Source organism: Gambusia affinis, linkage group LG21 (genome assembly GCF_019740435.1).
Source record: "Gambusia affinis linkage group LG21, SWU_Gaff_1.0, whole genome shotgun sequence".
NCBI lineage: Eukaryota > Metazoa > Chordata > Actinopteri > Cyprinodontiformes > Poeciliidae > Gambusia > Gambusia affinis.
This window is the reverse complement of record NC_057888.1, coordinates 9,112,526-9,131,003: the sequence shown is the minus strand read 5'-3', so window position 1 is coordinate 9,131,003 and position 18,478 is coordinate 9,112,526. Positions and strand designations below refer to the sequence as shown.

Genomic DNA, 18,478 nt, shown 5'->3' with positions numbered 1-18,478 from the left:
TGAAAATTGCTTAAGAGCAATATGTTTTGTTTTCCTTCTTCATAGATGTTTTTATTATGGAAAAATGCAGTCCAGGTTTTACTAATGTAAGTATTCAGATGTCTAAAGTGTTCAAAATACAAAAATAAAAAAAATCGATACCAAATGTTCTTATTAAAAACTGTGAAATACCCCTTTACACACATGTGGGGGCGGGGAGCGGAAACTAGTAATCAGACGCCAACTTCAGTGATGCCATTTTTTTCTTTCCTGAAAGAAATCTAATCGACCTAATTTTCTCAAATATAGCTTATAATAATGTAAATAATATACTAACTTGTACAAGCAATATTTTAATAATACTTAGGATAATTCGTCGAAAATCTCCATGGATGTCGGAACAGTTGAAGGTCCGTGTAGTCACTTTCTACACGGACACTGTTCAAAGACGCACATGTACTGACAGCTGATTCAAGAAAAGAAGACGTGTACTTCTCTGCTCTGATTTGGGTTTTAAGCGGTGTTTTCATTCCCTCTGCTTTGCCTCATAAACCCACACTGTAGTGCCGTTCTTGGGCAGGATCGATGGCGACAGTGGAGGAGCTGAAGCTGCGGGTGAGGGAGCTGGAAAATGAACTGATAAAATGTAAGCAGAGACAGTGTGCCGCGGAGGATGCTCACAATAGACCCAAAATTGACAAGATGAGCGCCGAGGTAGTGGATTCCAACCCGTACAGGTGACTTTTCCATTGAAGTTTGACAGTTTTTTTTCTTCATAGCTTTACTTATATTTGTGAAAGAGTAAAAAGTAACGAGAGGCGACGCCTTGTGACTCACCACCTCCTTGAATGGAATCCCAGACCACAAACTAATCTCTGTTGTATTTCTGTTTCAGCCGCCTTATGGCTCTAAAAAGAATGGGCATCGTGGATGATTATGAGGTAGGACATTTCATAGAAAATGTTCTCTATATTTGGCTGATCATCTTCCCTTTCATACATGTTTTTGCTAAAGATAAACATGAAGAAAACAAAGAAACAGAACTGATGTCCATATGTCCACACATGCTTTTGCATTACATATCTGTAGGATTATCATTAATGATGTATTATCGTGCATGCTTGCATATTGTGACTGAACTGGATTTTTTTTTTTACTTTACTTTCTGCCAGTTGGATTGTTGAACAACTATTTGGGATTCTGTTGACAGAAAATCCGGACATTTTCAGTAGCTGTAGTTGGTGTCGGAGGCGTCGGCAGCGTGACAGCTGAAATGCTCACTAGATGTGGCATTGGTAAGGTAATAAAACCTTCCCGTTATTACCTTTGTGCTGGATCCGTCTCCATTTTCTTGCCACATGTTCAATGCCTTCATACTGTTTCATTATTGGCCTTGCAGCTGCTGCTCTTTGACTATGACAAAGTAGAGCTGGCCAACATGAACAGACTGTTCTTCCAGCCTCACCAAGCAGGGCTGAGTAAGGTGGAGGCAGCAGAACACACACTCAGGTAACATCTTGTCAGCAGAGGGAAACCGTCCCCCATCCACAGCTTCCCTGTTTCTCCTACCTTTATCAGTCATTATTTCCCCCGCAACAGAAATATTAATCCAGATGTGGCATTTGAAACCCATAACTACAACATCACAACACTGGACAATTTCACACATTTCCTGGATCGGATCAGGTTGGTCTCCCTACTTGACAGATTAGTACATATGAAGGCTTGTTTGTAAAAATAAATCTTTTTTTTTTTTTTTTTTTTAAGTCATGGAGGGTTAGAAGAAGGAAAACCAGTGGATTTGGTTCTGAGCTGTGTGGATAACTTTGAGGCCAGGATGGCCATCAATACAGTAAGCACCTCACTGTGAGAAGAAAGAGGGCCGTCAGGATGATCCGTTCACATTGTAACATCTCTGTGTTTTTATTTCAGGCCTGTAACGAGCTGAGTCAGATCTGGATGGAGTCCGGCGTGAGTGAAAACGCCGTGTCAGGACACATCCAGCTCATAATTCCTGGAGAGACGGCTTGCTTCGCTGTACGTAGGCAGGGGCAAGAGCAAAAGCTTGTTTGTCATTAATATTGTTCTTTTCACCAAGATTATGTGGACTTTATCCGCTTAGTGTGCCCCTCCATTGGTGGTAGCTGCCAACATCGATGAGAAAACCCTAAAGCGGGAGGGTGTATGTGCCGCCAGCTTGCCAACAACTATGGGTGTGATTGCAGGCCTTCTGGTGCAAAATGTCCTCAAGTACGTGGTCAACTTTCTGTCTGGCATGATACCTATAGTGGTTTTACAAATACAAAACTTTGCAGACTTTAAGGAGAAATGTGAATTTAATGTTTTGTTCTTCAGATATCTCCTGAAGTTTGGCACTGTCAGCTATTATCTCGGATACAACGCCATGCAGGACTTTTTTCCGACCATGGCCATGAAGGCCAACCCACAGTGCAATGACCGCCACTGCAGGCGGCAACAAGAGGAATTCAAGGTTAGCACACCTGGCTCAAGATTCTCAAGAACTTCTGCTTGGCGCTTTTACTGGCGTCTTATATTAATATTCACACCGCCTGGAGCCTTTCCGCATTTTCTCATTTTGCAGCAACTCAATTTAACATCGTTTTTTGGGGGGATATATAATAAACCAACACAAAATGGTACATAATTGTTGCATTGTGCTGTGGTGATGATTTTTTTTTGAAAAGCATCAACTCTGCTACCTCACATTTGTACACTATATTGTGTTGTTCTATCGTCTAAAATCCTGATAAACTACTTTAAATTCTACGATTGCAGCTGAAGAAAATGTGGGGATATGAATTCTTCTGCTAGTTGCTTTACTAGTCGGAAAAGTTTACAGTTTTCTGCCTGTGTGATGTTTTGTCTTTAGAAGAAAGAAGCAGAGCGGCCCAAGGTGGAAGCTGTTCAGCAGGAAGAGGAAGAGATCATACACGAAGACAACGAATGGGGTCAGCAGAAGCTCTGGTTTCTTCTAGTTTTAGTTGCTGTCCTTGCTCTTTCTAAGCTACAATAAACACACCCATCTTGGTTGTGCAGGTATTGAACTGGTGACTGAAGTGACCGATGCCGAGTTACAGGCTGCTTCGGGGGCTGTACCTGACCTGCCAGAGGGCATCACTGTGGCGTACACCATTCCAGCTGGGGTGAGTTACCTTTAACTTTCCACCGACTACAGGAACTGGTTAATTTCTTTAATGGTGGAAAATAAAGACAATTTCTGTATGTTCCAGCCTTTGCATTTACCTGTGAATAATTTTGGCAATCATGTCGTGTTGTGTTTGTACCAGGAAAAGGTCAGTGGAGACACCGTGGAGGAGACTGAAGTGAGCTTGGAAGATTTAATGGCTCAGATGAGAAAGTTGTAGACAGTGATCTGAAGACTCTTTTCTGCAGCACATTTAAGTTTTTCTTTTTTTTTTAGTCTGTAGTCATATTTTTTTTAACATTCTCATCCCAAAGTCCAAATGTAAGAAAATAAACTGAAGGTGAAAGATATACAGTGCATGATACTGGTTGCATGGACACAAAATATCACAAAATGTCTAACACCCCAAATTAAAAAGCAATTGCTCTTTAATCTGTTTATTACAATTTTACTTTGAATCCTTAAACTTTTCAATCATGTCTTTCTGCTACTTACTGAACAGTCTCAATAAAGTATTTATTAAATTCAATCTAATCTCTAAAATGTTTGTTGATTCATTTTTCAGTAGATTTATATATCTATGACCAGAGTGGATATAGAAGCTGTACATACCCAAGTTAAATTGTCAGATATTTTTGATGTAGAGAACACAAACTTGATAAATGATTTTAAAACTTTTTCATGTTTAGTGTAACAGATGTCCTAAACAACTCCATTGTAAAATTACATATTTTGGTTTCAAGTTCAACATTAAAATAATCTTGGGTCAAAGTACCATCAAAGTGAGTCTGGCTGACCCAAAAAGAAGTTCAGCTGTCCCAGTAAGATTTGCTCATTTGAATCTGTTCTATATTTCTGGTTTGTACCATTTTGAGCAACCTTTAGGTGTCTTCAAAAAGTAAAGATTAATATAATTTTTCAATATTGTTGCCAGTAAATTCCTAAATTTGAATCAACAAAAATGGTTTCATAAAGGAACTGGGGAAGAGGAGCAGCTTAACCTGAAGTTGAAACTGTTTTCCGAAACAGTTAGTTTCTGTTTCAGAAACTAAACCCGAAACAGAAAAAATTGTGGGATCACATAAAAGTTGTGAAAACGAGAATCTGAATTTAGAAAATCTTTGTAAGAGGGAGCGGTAAAGCTAAAGCATGCTTATAAAACCAGGTTGCTGTACTCTTCTTTTGTTTCCTAACAGATTTGTTTGTTTTTCAGTTGAATTATGCACAACCTATGTAACTTCCTCTTGAACATAGAAGAATTATTAAAATAATCATGGTCCCACTTTTTTGTCACATAAACCTGATATTTTAATTCGGGTATGAACACTTTTGAGATCCACTTAACATGAAAATATGAAATAGAAAATAAATATTTTAGAGAAAACAAACCTTTGAATGTACATAATTTTGAGTGAGATATGTAAGAGGCACAAACATGTTTTTTTAAGTATGTATTTTTATTTTCATTAAATCTAACCGTTTATCAGTTTCTTTGTCTGCATAAAAATCATGATGTTGGCATGAGAACATTTCTTACACATATTAAAATCTTGTTTTGAACCGTGCTTGCTTGTTCCAAGGGTAGGTAGACATTGCAAGTGCTTTAACATAATTTACAATATTTAAATAATTATCACTATAAAAATACAGCCTGGACAAAAAAATGACAGCTTTGAAATATGTAAACATGACAATATAAGTGTTTGAGATCTCATGATCCAGATTATTAGAGGGCAGTGAGTTTAACATGAGAAAAAGATCCCATTTTACTTGGATGTTAGTGTTGTTTTCTCTTTCCTATAGTAAAAACTACAACTGCATGAAAATTAATAATGGAAATCCATCAGAGTATTAACTGGCACATTTTAAGGGTACTTTAAGGCAAAAATAGTGATGTCTGCTGAGGTAAACTTTAAATACAAAATTTCTGAAAATACTTATTTAAAGGTTTCTGAGGGTTTCACAAACATTACGACACAAATGAGAATAGTTTTCTTTTATATTAGTGTTGTTGTGATACAAAATATTCAGAGAAAACTTTCCCAGATTAAAAGTGAATAAAGTGGAATAAAGTTAGAGCAGAGAAAAATTATCTCAAATGCACCAGCAGTCTCCTGGAAAAGTGAACATTTAGGCCGTTCACAGCTGTTCATAGATGCTCATCCTGCTTTGGATTAAATGTGCACAAAGCAAATGTGAAAAAAGCCAAACAATATACTGCCTGTACCTTTATCCTGAATTTATCAGAAGTTTGTTTGGAAAATAAATCCTTCAGCGTACCGTTTTTGAACACATTATTGTTCTGTGCTATGCGTCTTCCTACACAAAGCATTCTGCTTGTGCCTTCATAAAGTATCTATCACAGTGAATAATTCCCTTTTTGATAAAGATTTTCAGTTTTAGCTGTTCTATAGCAAATCATCCTGCAGTGATAGCAGTAAACAGAGTCACCTCGCAGCGTGTGGTTGAGGAGCAGGCGTCTTCAGACTAAAAGTGTCTCCGCTGGAGGAATGATGTGACAGAGCGTTGCCACACACCAACGACGGCTCTGCTTCTTTAATCTCCATCGCACGCTTGTAAAGTTCTGCAGCCCTCTCAAAGTCACCTTCCTCATAACTGCATTAGAAGACAAGATAAAAACAAAAGAAGTAAGAAGAAATGTAAGTAATGCAAATAAAAAAAAGGATAAATAATTGTATTTTTTGTACCTTAGAACAGCGAGGTTCTTCAGGGTTTCTCCAACCCGTGGATGTGACCGACCCAAACTATCTTCGTAGACTTTCAGTGCTCGCTCATAAAGTGGCAAGGCCTCACCGTGCTTCTTCTGTGACAATAAAAGAAACCTGCATGTAGCTTTGTGCCATAAAACCTAAAAATAATAACAGTTGAAACTACAAAAATAACAAATGCGCACAGCTGTCAATATACACTCCTGATCAAAATTTTAAGCTTAGTTGAAAAATTACAAGAATTTATATTTTGCACTGTTGAATCTTAAGAAGGTTCTAATAATAGCTTTAAAGTGTAAAAAGAATTGGAAGTGAGAATTAAAAAAAAAAATTGAGTAAGCATTTTATTGCAAACAGCAATTAAACTGAAATAGACCGTTCATTTGCTGATCAAACGTTTTAATTACACTGATGTTTGTAGTGATGTTTTTAATGTATTGTGCATGAATATTTTTAACAAAGCACAGTAAATCAAGGAAGAGCATTAGATGATGAGTCTCACCAGTTGGCAGTAGAGAACAGCGAGGTTCACCAGTGCTGTGGCCACACTTGGGTGTTTGGGACCGAAACTTTTTTCCCTGATTTCCAGAGAAAGCTCATAGAGTGGAACGGCCTTCTCCAGCTTGCCCTTTATAGGACACATCAAACCAAATATTAAATACCAAAAACAAAAATAAAACATTTTGAGGTTCACAAGAAAAAGTATGTGAACATTTGGTGTTGATTATGTCTCACTCTTCGTTTATAGAGTATAGCCAGGTGCTTGACGGTGTACGCCAGAGAGGGGTGGTCCGGTGACAGGGCCTTCCTGCGGATCTCCAGCGCCTTCTCGTACATGTCCTCGGCTGTTTCATACTCCCTCCGTTCTGTGTGCAGTGCGGCCAGGTTGTTGAGAGACTGCGCGCAGTCTGGGTGATCTGGACCGAGGACACATTGACGCATCTCCAGAGAACGAGTCAGGAACACCTTGGCAGCACTGATGAGAGGTAAATGAAGAAGAATTTTATGAATATAGGTAAACAAAAAAAAAAAAAAAGATACTGGCAAATATTGCTGCTTCAGGCTAGAACTTCATGCTGGGTATTTATTATAGAGTCCTGAAGGTGAACTGATGTGGGTCTTACTCCAGGTTGTTTTGGAGGTAGTAGAGGACACCCAGCTCATTGAGCGTCTTGGCACAGTCTGCAGAGTCTTTCCCCAGGGTCAGCTCTTCCAGCTGGAGGGCTCTACGTCTCAACAAAGTGAATCCATACTGATACAGGATAAAAGAAATGAATCCAGTAGGTTTAAGATGTTCAATTAAGTCAGAATGATACTAATTTACTTGCGTAGTGGACTACATAAGGGATCATTTTTTTAATAGCAATAGATATCAAAGTGTTATATTGGAATTGTATGTGATAGCCCAACTTAAAGTAGTGTGAAATAGTGAGGTTTAAGGAAAATGAGTTGGTAGGGCTACAGTCGTCCCTCAGGCTGCATTGAGTTCGTCCATCTTGGAACATCTGCTGCATCTTCCTTCTTTCCTATCAAATTACTGTTAGATAAAGGCAACACAAGCTTTTAAAATCAGTGCACTGGAAGATGTTGAAAGTTGGAACATTGTTTTGAAACCAATCCTTCTCCACAACTTTATCCCAGAACTCTTTGCTGCGCTCCTTGGTCTTTATGATTCTGTTCTCTCTCTATTGTTTTCGAATAACCCTCTGATACATTAACACAACAGATAGATTTACTGATATTAAAATGCACCCAGGTGGACTCTGTTAACTAATTACATGACCTCTGAAAGCAATAAGCTCAACTGGGCTCATTTATGGGGATTACAGTGAAGGGTTGAGTACTATTCCACAGCAGAATCGTTTTTATTTGTTGGCACAAATAAAAAAAAACTATACTTAGAAAACCAAGTATAGTTTTCCTTCCACTTAACAATTATGAATCACTTACTAATTAAATTAGTTTTGATGATTGTTGTGGATTTTATTTAAGTACGTTAGAGTAAATGGATCTATATTTAAATACAAGTCAGACCTTTTGACTTATATGGAAAACATTTTTAAAAACATGTATCAGTTTCCTTCCACTACACAATTCCTCATTATTTGTTGGTCTATCACACAAAAGCCCAATAAAATCTGTTAAAGTTGAGGGAACACAAGTGCTTTTGCAATTGCTCATATGTTAGTATCTGTAGAATTCCCTCACCATCTGACCTTTTTGTCGCGCTGTCTTTTGCCGAATTCTTACTGACCTCTTCCTGAGTTTCTCAGCTTGTTCATACCTGATGGTTAAAGTGCAAGAAATAATCAGTCTTGAATGTAAATTAGATTATGTAATGAAAAGCTGAATAGTCTTCATAGAAATAATCCTATATGATCATATTAGTTTGAGAGCACACAAAAGTTACATTTACCTGTTTTGCTTCTGATAGAGCATGGCGAGTGACTCCAGCTCCTGTGCCACAGCAACATGCTCAGCGCCGTAGGCGTTCTCACTTATTTCAAGTGCTTGCTTATACAGCTGTTCAGCATTTCCATACTTTTTCCACTGCACATAAACTCCAGCCAGTTGGTGCAGAGAGCGTGCAACACTGGGATGGTCGGGGTCCAGGGCTGTCTCTCTGATTTCAAGAGACCTTTGCAAAGGAGCAACAGCCTACAACCCCCCACCCCAAAAAAACAAACAAAAAAAAAAAAACATCTACGTCAGCCAGACAGAACTGTTTATATTTTTCTAAGTATGACCAAAACAAACAAGATCTACCTGACTTGGCAGGCCCAGGTCTTTGAGAAACCGACCTAAAGTTTCGTAAAGGTTTGCAAGCTTTGTCATACTGTCCTCACTTTCACAGCTCTTCTCGTAACGTTTTAGGGAGTCAAAGTACTCAGTTGCCATGGAGCTTTTGTCTTTGCCCACATACTGCCAATAAGCCAGCAACTCAGAGAAATGACCCCTGCGGAAGAAAAGCAAGAGGCAATACCTTAGAATGAGGATTATTGTCTCATAACTCTACACGTTTTCAGTCAACACAAATATTTACCTCTTGTAAAGGTTTTGGGAAACAAAGAGGTTCAAAAGACTGAGCTGAAGTTTGGTTTTGTCCTCCTGCTGCTGGAATAGCCAGGGAAGCTCATCTGCAACTCGCCATGTGACGCAGTCCTGGCTACAAATTTGCAAACAATGATTTGAGTTTCACCAAATGAAGCATAGGTTAGAAGGACGCAATGTTAGTGGGATGGATGAATATTCTGCACAACCTGAGCTGCTGGTTGAAGTAATGGATTAGTTTCTCTCTGTAAGAAACACAACCACTTCCTCCACCTAGGAACTCCAGCCTCACAGCTTCACAAGCCTGAAAGGCAGACAGATAATAATAAAAAAACACAACTCTTTCACTCACAAATATTAGAATGACATCTATTTTAGAAACGTACAAATTACATTAAATCTATTAACACAATAATGTTACATATATAGATTGACTGAAATCTTAAAAGTTAAACAGTCCACATCACAGAGTGGTTTTGGACAACCATGTATAAAAGCACATTAGAAATTAGACTGTCATTAAACTCTAAAAAAATCAGTACCACAATGGGTCAGCAGGTGTCAACATGTCTACTTCATGATGATGAAGTGAATCAAATATGATTTGCCTCCCTCTGCATGGAAATATCTGGTTTCAGAGGCAGTGTTTATAGAGAAATCTGGCCTCTATGCTACTGGAAGAATAATTTTAAGCAGAAATAGATGATGCCACTACAAAGACATGGAACTGGCTGCAAGCTGGATGGATCCAAATTATGCTGAGGTTCCAGCCAGAAAATGGACACTTATCTGACAAACAAGAGTATTATCATTTAGCTGCTCTTTAATCACAGCACTTGAATATATTGCACATGTATATATTTTTCATTTTCTGTCTCTGTGAGTTCTTGCCAGTGAGCCTGTTTACCTGCAGGTGTTGAAACCTGATGAGTCCACAGCGGAGGGTCACAATGCAGAGTCTGTTCAGGTGGTAGAGCAGGGAAGACAGGGCGGCCCACTCTAGCTCTGGGAAAAGATCTAATGCCTCTGACTCACTCACTCCGTTGTGGCTGGAAAATACAAGGCACAGCATCTAGGAGAGAAAAAAAATACAATATGCAAATTCTTCTGCAGAGCATCAAAAAGTATGCAGTCTAATGTGAGTATTTGTTTATCTAGTGATGCAATAACACCAAAGTCCAGAAATGACTTTGTTTTACCTCTTTCATTATGTGTCTCTCTCTGTCTGTGTTGAGGAACTTTAACATCATTTTAAGCGCCAGGTGGTACAGAGATAAGGTGTCCTGACACTGCAGACACTGTTCCAAGCTCTTCTCCAAAGACCAGCCAGACTGAAAACTATGAATCCAAAATATGAGGAATTATCCTTAGAAAATTTTATGTAACAGAAAATTGTCAGAGAAGAAACATAGTCTACGAAAATGTTAAAAATGTTTTCCCAGCAAGTCAGACAAAACACACTTATACACAAATACTAAAAGTAGGTCATTTTAAATTCTAATATGTTTTAAGCATTACAGTCTGGTTCACAAGAGGTTTTTGAAAAATGAAATAGGATTTGAAGGGAATTGTCTGTAACTGTCAAAATATAACCCCACTAGGATCAAAGAACCTAAGGTCAATCATGATCTAATCAATCTAAAACCAAACATCTACAATTTTCTTCACTTTCCTATTTTTCTACACATAAAGAACCAAAATGTTGACACAACAGACCTGGTGATCATCCTGGCCAACAGTGTGACATATAATGCGTTGCATGTCGATGCAGAGCGGCAGTGCCTTTCCAGCTTTTTCTCCTACAACAAAATTACAAAATGAATAAGTTATACAAAAACAAACATTTGTTTTCTATCTCAAATACTTCAAACAAGCAGTCTGACCTGATCCTTGGTGAGCCTGAAATCCATGGTTTGACACTCTGCACTGACTACACTCTTGACTTCTCTGGCACTAAGTGGGTCCAAGTGAAGTGTGGGCCACAACCTAAAGAGAAAAAGTATTCTTTTTTTTACAGATGCAACCAAAAAGTGCAAATTTAGAAATGCTAGCAAATTCTCACCAACATAAACATTCTTTATTATTTCTTATAAGAAGAGTGGTCAATTATCCAGCCTGAATGTTGCTAGAACCTTGTTGATGGCTACAGAAAAAGCATGCAGTTTCTCTGCAACTCAATCAGGGATATTTACCCAAACATATTTATGGGAGGGTATGTATACATCTGGCCCTGTAAGTTCAGTTTTAAACCTACATGGATCACACTTATAAATTCAAAGTGTTGCAGTCAGAGTTATTACCTCCACGCCTGAGGACACGTCTCTACATTGACAGACACAACCACTCTGACATTTACAGGAAGAGGGTCAATCAGCCACTTCATGTGTCTTTCTGCTTGCTGAAATGGGCAAAAATTATTCCTGAAATATGGAGTTAAACAGTACAGGCTGGGATAAAATATGTTCAGTGTTGGGTTTAAATTAGAGAAGGGCTATACCTTTATTTGGTCGACTGAGTCAATGATAATGATGATGTTTCCTTGGTGCCGTGCAGATAGTCTCTCCAGCCAGCGAGGAAACTCTTCCAAAATCTTACTGGGATCCATGGATAAACCAGAAATGGACCAAAAGTGCTGCAGCAACTAATTGGCAAAATATTAACAGTAAATGGATTCTCCTATTTGTCAAGTAAAACATGTTTTTGGTTGAAGCATGTCACTGTTTACCTTCACTGTGAGGCGTTTGATAATGAGAACTGGCTCAGAGCTTATGGAAAGTGGTCGGCCGACAAAATGATAAAGGAACAAAGTGTTGGGGGATTGCTTCTGCTGCAGCTCAATCCTGCAGAAATAAAACAATTCAAATCCAACAGGAGAACTACCCAAAACTAAAAAGAATATCCTTTATAATGATCCATCACATTGATTATATCCTGCATCAACGTCTCAATCAAACAATCAATCAAACTTTATTTGAAAAATACTTTTCATATAAAGCAGTGTAAACAGTAGAGTTACAAAAAGATTGGCAGAAACACACTGACAATTAAACTAATTAAACACACAATACAATAAAAAAATAAGACTATATTTGTTAAAATTCTTAAGTAATAAAACACAAATAAATACCAAAAATAAACTACATTCAAGAGCCAAACTGAATGAATGGATCTTTAAGTTGGTTTAAAGTTTAAACAGATCTTAGCCAATATAACTGATAAATGTATTTTTTGTGTAAAATTCATCTCACCATTTGGAAAGCAAGAGAGACTTTCCTGAGCCTGGACCCCCAGACACCAGCAGAGGAGGGGTGGGGGGCGGGGCTGCTATCATGTCGTTTAAACGATCTATATACTGAGAAGGGGAGCGCACGCAGCACAGAGCAACAGATATTAATGAATAGAAAGTAAGGCATTTCGAAGGCAATGATAGAGATTAGAACAGAATATGCATGCATGTTGTACCTTTTGAAAACCTAATTGGGAGGTGGTGCTGCTGCAAGCCTGTTGGTAGGACTCGATCTGCTCCTGTTCGTCATGCAGATCCCAAAGCACGTCTCCCAGGTCTTCCTCACGGCTCTCGTCTATGGCAGCACCTTTAGAGTCATCATCTCCGACTTCAAAACCCAACAATTCCTATACGAGGAGGATAAAATTCAGTGTTTAAAAATCATGGAGAGTACAGCCAGTCAAACAATTATTTCTGTATACACCTTCCTTAAGGAGATGAAACAAAACAAACCAATGTATTTAAATAATGGTACACCTGTTTGATGACTTTCTCTAGCTGAGCATAAATCAGGCTGGCCCCTTCTTCTGCAGAGCTGCTGTGATCCACCACCTGAGGAATATTTAAAATGAAAGACTATGAATCTGAATTTTGTTCTATATTTAGTAATGGTTAGATGATAAACATTATAATAAACACTGAACGATAAACATGTAGTAATATTTGTAACAACTCTTGGTGAACAACAATAAGGTCAAAGCAAAAATTATTAATAATACTATGTCAGATATTACAGACTATTACAAGCCTAAATGTAAGGTTTATACAAAGTTTTCATTTTAAAAATATTATACCTTTCCCAGAACAAAATTTCTAGATTGCACAGGAGTGCAAAACATTGACCACAACTTCAGCAAATTATGAAACAGCACAATGGTGAATATGGTTTTCTTGTTTTTAAATTTTGGTATAATAATAAAAAAAAAAACTTTAAGGTTTATGACACCTTTGTTATGTTTATGAAAACACAAAATACAGGGTTCAGCGCTTTGAATCTCAAACTCTGTTTAAAATCTTGTTAGAACATGACCATTTCAAAAAATTATTCTCTTCTGAGACTCAAAAACAAAAACTAAATATAAATGGAAAAATAAACAAATTGCAATGTGCTAAATCCAAGTTAGGGAAAGTAATTGTTATGCCAAAAAAAATGTCCAAAATCTTGTCATTTCAGGAAATGCACTAAGGAATAAAAGAAAGTAAAGACATAAAAGTGCTCCCATGTTTCCTTACAGATAGTGCAGGAGCTCTGTGATTAAAAAGTAGTAGTGAGACAAAACAAACCCACTACATGAAAACTTCTATATAAAAACTTCTATATATATAGATGGGAAAACTAAATGAGCCGAAAGAGGAGTGTTTTATTGGTTTCGCCAAAGTAAACACATTCCCTTCATTTCAGCCTGTTTTAACAGACCCATGATGGTTTGTGTAACAATAAAACTTATAACAGCTTACAGTGAACTGAAATAATAATCCCAGAAATGTTTCAGATGGTAATAGTGGAATATATCCATTCCCTTCTAATCTCTTAATGTATAAGTTCCACACCTTGACTTTGGCAGCCTTGTCTGCAGCATTAATCCTTTCCAACAGCTGCCTAATGGGTCCAGTCAAGCCCCTGTCCTCTTCAGTCCTGAGGTACAGCACCAGTGGATGTCCATCTGGGTTTTTAACAAAAGCCTCCTCACAATCTTCCACCATAGAGCTGCAAAAATGAATGTTTGTCACAACATTATAAAGTTCCATTATTTCTGAAGACAAAAACTTAAACTTTCTGCTTGTCTGACACTTAAATCAGACAAAGCACTTTCTGTTTAGGCAAGTTATTAATACAAAAATGATTTCTATTTGATAAATGTCGAAGTACTGAGAGAGTTTACATGGAGTAAAATTACTCTGCATTAACATAATTTGGAAAATTGCAGATTCGCAGAAAATTGCTGACTAGACCACTCCCATTTTGTCCAATTATTTGCCCTGAATAGTCGACTTCATATGCTGTAAAAATAAAATCTGTGAACAAAGAAATAGGTTTCACTCAACCACAGTGAGGTAATTCTCAAAACTTTATTTTGAGGAAATAAAGTTTCACAAAACTCAAACTCAGCTGTTCTCCTTAAAAAATATGTTTTTGACCCTACAGAAAAGTTTTTAATCGCACAGGATGTGCAGTCAATACCTTGTAACCGTGGATTTGAGAAGAAGCACACATATTGAACTCCGCTCGATCTCCTGCCTCCGCACCATAGCGTATGAAGCAGCATTCTCCTCTGGGAAGTAAACGTTTAGGTAGAAATGGCCCAGACCCTCACACATTCTCCGTAACACCGCAGAGTGTTTCTGTCAATAAAACAAATTACATTTAAAAGAAAATTATTATTGAAAGCGCCTACCAATTCAAATAACTGCTTAGACACACTTCACTACTTTGTCATGTGAGAACAGTACACTGGAATAAAAGTCCCAAGTTAACATTAATCATGTACAACCTCTTCCTAAATTTTCTCATTCAGTTTAAAGTTAGATTTTAAACTTGGAAAAAAGTCACAGAACCTCTTGTTCTGGGTTCTGAAGACCCTATAAGATCCTGATAATTATTTTACTTATTTTATTTAAAACATTAATTTTCTACGTTCACTTTTAAAAATTACTCTGTAAATTCATTTGTGTAGTGCTTCGATCCTTTTCATTTCATACTCTTTGTTACGATTTAGTTAATCAGCACTGAAGCAATATTGTTTGATTTATGACTAACTTGATTAGATAGAAAGCAAGCTATTCATTCTTTCAGAAAGACACGAGACTGACCGAGTTATGAACATTAGTATAGTTAAATGTACTTTAAATCCTCTCCAGTCATTAAACACCAAGTCTTTCAAACAGCCATGTCTATGAAGGTGCGTTATACGTATTATACAAGTCTCAAAATATTCCCCTAAAAAACAACATTTACAGATGCTGACTTTAAACTTCAATCAAACTGACCTTGACAAAGATCTCCATCTCTGCTTTAGTATCTTGTGTGGAGATTAGGTAGCAGCGCACGGTGTTACTCCATAAGGCCTGGGGTACATGAGGTGACACTTGAAGTAGACTGGCCACCGCAGCATCCCAGTCATCTGAAGTAAGAAAAACACGTGACAATAATGCAGTCTACATGTTAGAAACTAATCCATTTTAAACAAACTCTCTGTGATATATCAGTGGTGTTAAAAGGAATAGCAAACTCAAAATTTAGTTGCAACTATTGTGGAATATACCAACGTTATTATTTATTTTGTTTTTATTTGATGGTTTGGGACAACAGTTTGGAAACAGAAGACACATTGAGATAAAGAACCAGTCTTTTTTTAAAACTAAGAGGTGAGCCTTTGTACAAAGAAAGTCCACTCAATCAAAGTGACTAATTTAACTCTACCTGTCGCTACAGGATGTCTTTGCAACCATTTCCTTACCTCTGCTGACATTTGCAAAGGGTCCTTCCACATCTATTAAACTGTGTGCAAACTCTGGTCCTCTGAATGTCTGTTGCAGCTGCATCATGCTACCCATAGAAGGTTCACTTCCCAGGACCCCACCAGACCAGTATTCACACTGAGTTCCTACAGCTGTAGAATACAAGAAGAGTATGTGGATTTAATCACAACTAGGGAAAAAAAAAAAAAAAAGAACAAAACTGAACCTGATGTCTGTAGATATTTGCATCTCACCAGTAACAGTGGTTTGATTATCATCTGAGTCAGAGTCATTGGGGCTAAAAATGTGGATACCCTGAGTCTGCAACTGTTGCAATTTGGCCTCCAGATCCCTCTTTGCACGCAACAGATCTTGTATCTCTTTCTCTTTTGTCTCTCGGAAAATCTAAATTTAAGTAAATACCTAGTTTAAATTACTGGTACAAATTTTTAAAAACTGCTGCCACAAATGTATAAAAATAATATTTGGTGCATCTTACCTTAAACTGCCGTTTTACTTTGTCCCTATCATGCTCAAATGTGGCAGCCCTCTCCATAGCTTGGTACTTTGTCTCAAGAGCAGCCTCTTTCTCTCTGAGAATCTTCTGGTAGGTTTTCTGAAGACCCTGTCAAACCCCAGCAGAACAGTTTAAACACCAGCCTTCCTATGAATAAAGTTACATGAAAATGTATTTGCTACAATAGAGATTTCTTCTTCTATTGCATTTTTTTGTCACCATAAAATATTGCAGAGCATCAAAAAACTAAGTTGATATTGAACAAAGACTTTCCTAAACACAAAATACACTTTATTTGGTAAAATAAATAAATGTTTTTAATTCACCCTGGTCCTATGTGAAGGGGGGTAAATACTTCTTCATAGAGGAGAAGGGTGCTTAATCCTTAATATTTTTTTTTAATCAAAGTGTATAGTTTACTCAGGTTGTGTCTGATAACTTAAAATATTAAAAAGCACCAACAAAACAAATATGTAAGGAGAGAAATACTTTTTGACAGAGCTACATGTTACTGAGTGATTTCGATATGTAGCTCTTTATTAACCTGCAGCTCGGCTCTTAACCTCTTGTTCTCCTCGTCCAATTTGGCCTCCTTCTTCTGCATGGATGTGATCTCGTTATTTTTGCTGACGCGAAAGATTTCATACTCCTTACGAAGTCTCTCGTACTCTGCAGCGTACTCCAGGTCCACGGAGCCCGTAGATTTGAAACTGGCCCCGATAACTCGAGGTCCACGGCGGAAAGAGCTGCGAAGGAGTCGGGCTTTGGGCTTTACTTCAACGGGTATCTCACATGCTTCCCCTCCCTCACCTCCATATCCATCCTCGATCACCTCTCCTGGACTGACCAAAGAAGATGCGGTGCCCATAATGTCGAAGATCCAATATATTAGCTTTTCAGATCAACATAGCTCCTACGGAGCCGTGAAAAACAGAGCGCGGATGGACATTTTTATCTACCGAAACTGAAACAAGAATGAGGTTATTTATTCTACCCTACCACAATGTTACAGTTACAATACTAAACTTGTTTACATAGTAGAGACAAGCAGCAAAATGTGACAAAACACCAGCAACTAGGACTATATTTATGTAGTCCTATACGACTAAAATGCCAAAAGAAACACTTAAATAAGGCAACGTGGCCGTTTAACAAACTATTTGATGTTGTCACATGCTAAAAATGCAAAAACTGCAACAAACCCATTTCAGTAAACATTTTTGTCTCGAAATATTATACACTGCTAGTTCGGGTCAAAAAGAAAACTTGCGAAGCTAGGATAAAAAACAGGCACATAACGGTCCGCTCCCTTTTTCACAGCTTCCTCCTGGCTGCCTTGGTAACAAACTCAGAGTACGGAAGCCGTAAAAATTCAAACAAGGTCAAATTTGACTTTTAGTTTTGAAGGAGTTTTTCTCTACTGGTAGTTTGTTTGATTCATTCCAATGAACCTACCGAATTAATTGTCATGCATTACAAGAAGGATGTTATTCTTTGGAAACATTGTATAAAAAAACAGTTATATGTTTTTGCATTTTGTGATGTTACAAGCTTAAATGTAGTGCTTAGCCTACACGTGAAATGGAAGGAAAAAGATAGTCTTTATGGACTCCATTAATTTTTTTTCCCCAATTATTCCGATACTCAAAAAAACCTTTGGGACATTCACAATCTAGCAATATTTAAACTACGTTTCACTGAGGTGCACTCTGTTAACTAATTAGGTGACTTCAGAGTGTTATTAGTGGGACTGAATTATATATACTTTGGTCTGTCAGACTAATGGTTGTTGAATACATACACACCCCAAATCTTCCACATTTTTATTTCTAAAAAAAAATATTGATCATGTATCATTAACTTTCAACTTCACAACTATGCACTGCTTTATGTTGGTTTTTTATAGAAGGCCCTAATAGAACACAGCAAACTTTGTGGCCATATGAAATGTGAAAAGTTTAAGGAGCATAATTATCTTTGTATGGAAGGCACACTATATTATTTTTAAATAAGGCAGAACTACTCTTGCATGAGCTGTATTATATTTATAAGATATTTATTAATAAGAAAAAGGAAGTGAGAAAAAGTTTAGTTCCTCTGTGGTTTCTACTTTAACTGTTCCAAGAACTTTCTCTGAAGTAGAATTCTTCCCTTTGCCAATTAGTGATAAAAAAAAATCTGTTTAGATATTTAACACCAGCCCCCACAAAAGGATGTTATTTTTCACAAAAACGTGGTGTGACATTTTCATGATTTCCCCTTTCTTCTAGAGTTGGCTCTAAAATGATATG

At 37.5% G+C, this 18,478-nt stretch overlaps 2 protein-coding genes across 2 annotated transcripts; one reads left to right on the top strand and one right to left on the bottom strand.

Moving 5' to 3' along the window:
• Positions 1 to 386: 386 nt before the first annotated feature.
• On the top strand, positions 387 to 3,679 carry uba5 (ubiquitin-like modifier activating enzyme 5). Its single transcript, XM_044105295.1, has 12 exons — positions 387 to 716; positions 875 to 920; positions 1,190 to 1,279; positions 1,379 to 1,488; positions 1,579 to 1,665; positions 1,747 to 1,831; positions 1,912 to 2,016; positions 2,102 to 2,229; positions 2,335 to 2,470; positions 2,870 to 2,948; positions 3,037 to 3,143; positions 3,288 to 3,679. Exons 1-12 carry the CDS (start codon positions 565 to 567, stop codon positions 3,363 to 3,365), a joined length of 1,203 nt encoding a protein of 400 aa, XP_043961230.1. The 5' UTR covers positions 387 to 564; the 3' UTR covers positions 3,366 to 3,679.
• Positions 3,680 to 3,806: 127 nt separating this feature from the next.
• nphp3 (nephronophthisis 3) lies at positions 3,807 to 17,535 on the bottom strand. The gene is made up of 27 exons (XM_044105294.1): positions 16,732 to 17,535; positions 16,170 to 16,295; positions 15,925 to 16,075; positions 15,670 to 15,822; positions 15,200 to 15,333; positions 14,394 to 14,554; positions 13,763 to 13,919; positions 12,689 to 12,763; positions 12,388 to 12,558; positions 12,174 to 12,277; positions 11,651 to 11,765; positions 11,423 to 11,566; positions 11,226 to 11,323; positions 10,809 to 10,911; positions 10,642 to 10,724; positions 10,125 to 10,263; positions 9,833 to 9,997; positions 9,135 to 9,229; positions 8,918 to 9,040; positions 8,641 to 8,830; positions 8,291 to 8,532; positions 8,083 to 8,158; positions 6,999 to 7,126; positions 6,610 to 6,850; positions 6,377 to 6,502; positions 5,854 to 5,969; positions 3,807 to 5,761 (listed from the first exon to the last, which is right to left on the bottom strand). The coding sequence occupies exons 1-27, from the start codon at positions 17,053 to 17,055 to the stop codon at positions 5,593 to 5,595; spliced, it is 3,909 nt and encodes a 1,302-aa protein (XP_043961229.1). The 5' UTR covers positions 17,056 to 17,535; the 3' UTR covers positions 3,807 to 5,592.
• Between the last annotated feature and the right edge of the window lie 943 nt (positions 17,536 to 18,478).

Bases quoted from the DNA above. Each gene is read 5' to 3' on its own strand.
- uba5 (XM_044105295.1), top strand. From the start codon at position 565: ATGGCGACAGTGGAGGAGCTGAAGCTGCGGGTGAGGGAGCTGGAAAAT. The intron at 921-1,189 runs GTAGGACATTTC...TTCTGTTGACAG, and splicing joins GCATCGTGGATGATTATGAG to AAAATCCGGACATTTTCAGT. The intron at 1,666-1,746 runs GTTGGTCTCCCT...TTTTTTTTTAAG, and splicing joins CATTTCCTGGATCGGATCAG to TCATGGAGGGTTAGAAGAAG.
- nphp3 (XM_044105294.1), bottom strand. From the start codon at position 17,055: ATGGGCACCGCATCTTCTTTGGTCAGTCCAGGAGAGGTGATCGAGGAT. The intron at 10,264-10,641 runs GTCTGTTGTGTC...TTGGATTCATAG, and splicing joins TTGGCCAGGATGATCACCAG to TTTTCAGTCTGGCTGGTCTT. The intron at 6,851-6,998 runs GTAAGACCCACA...ACCTCTCATCAG, and splicing joins TACCTCCAAAACAACCTGGA to TGCTGCCAAGGTGTTCCTGA.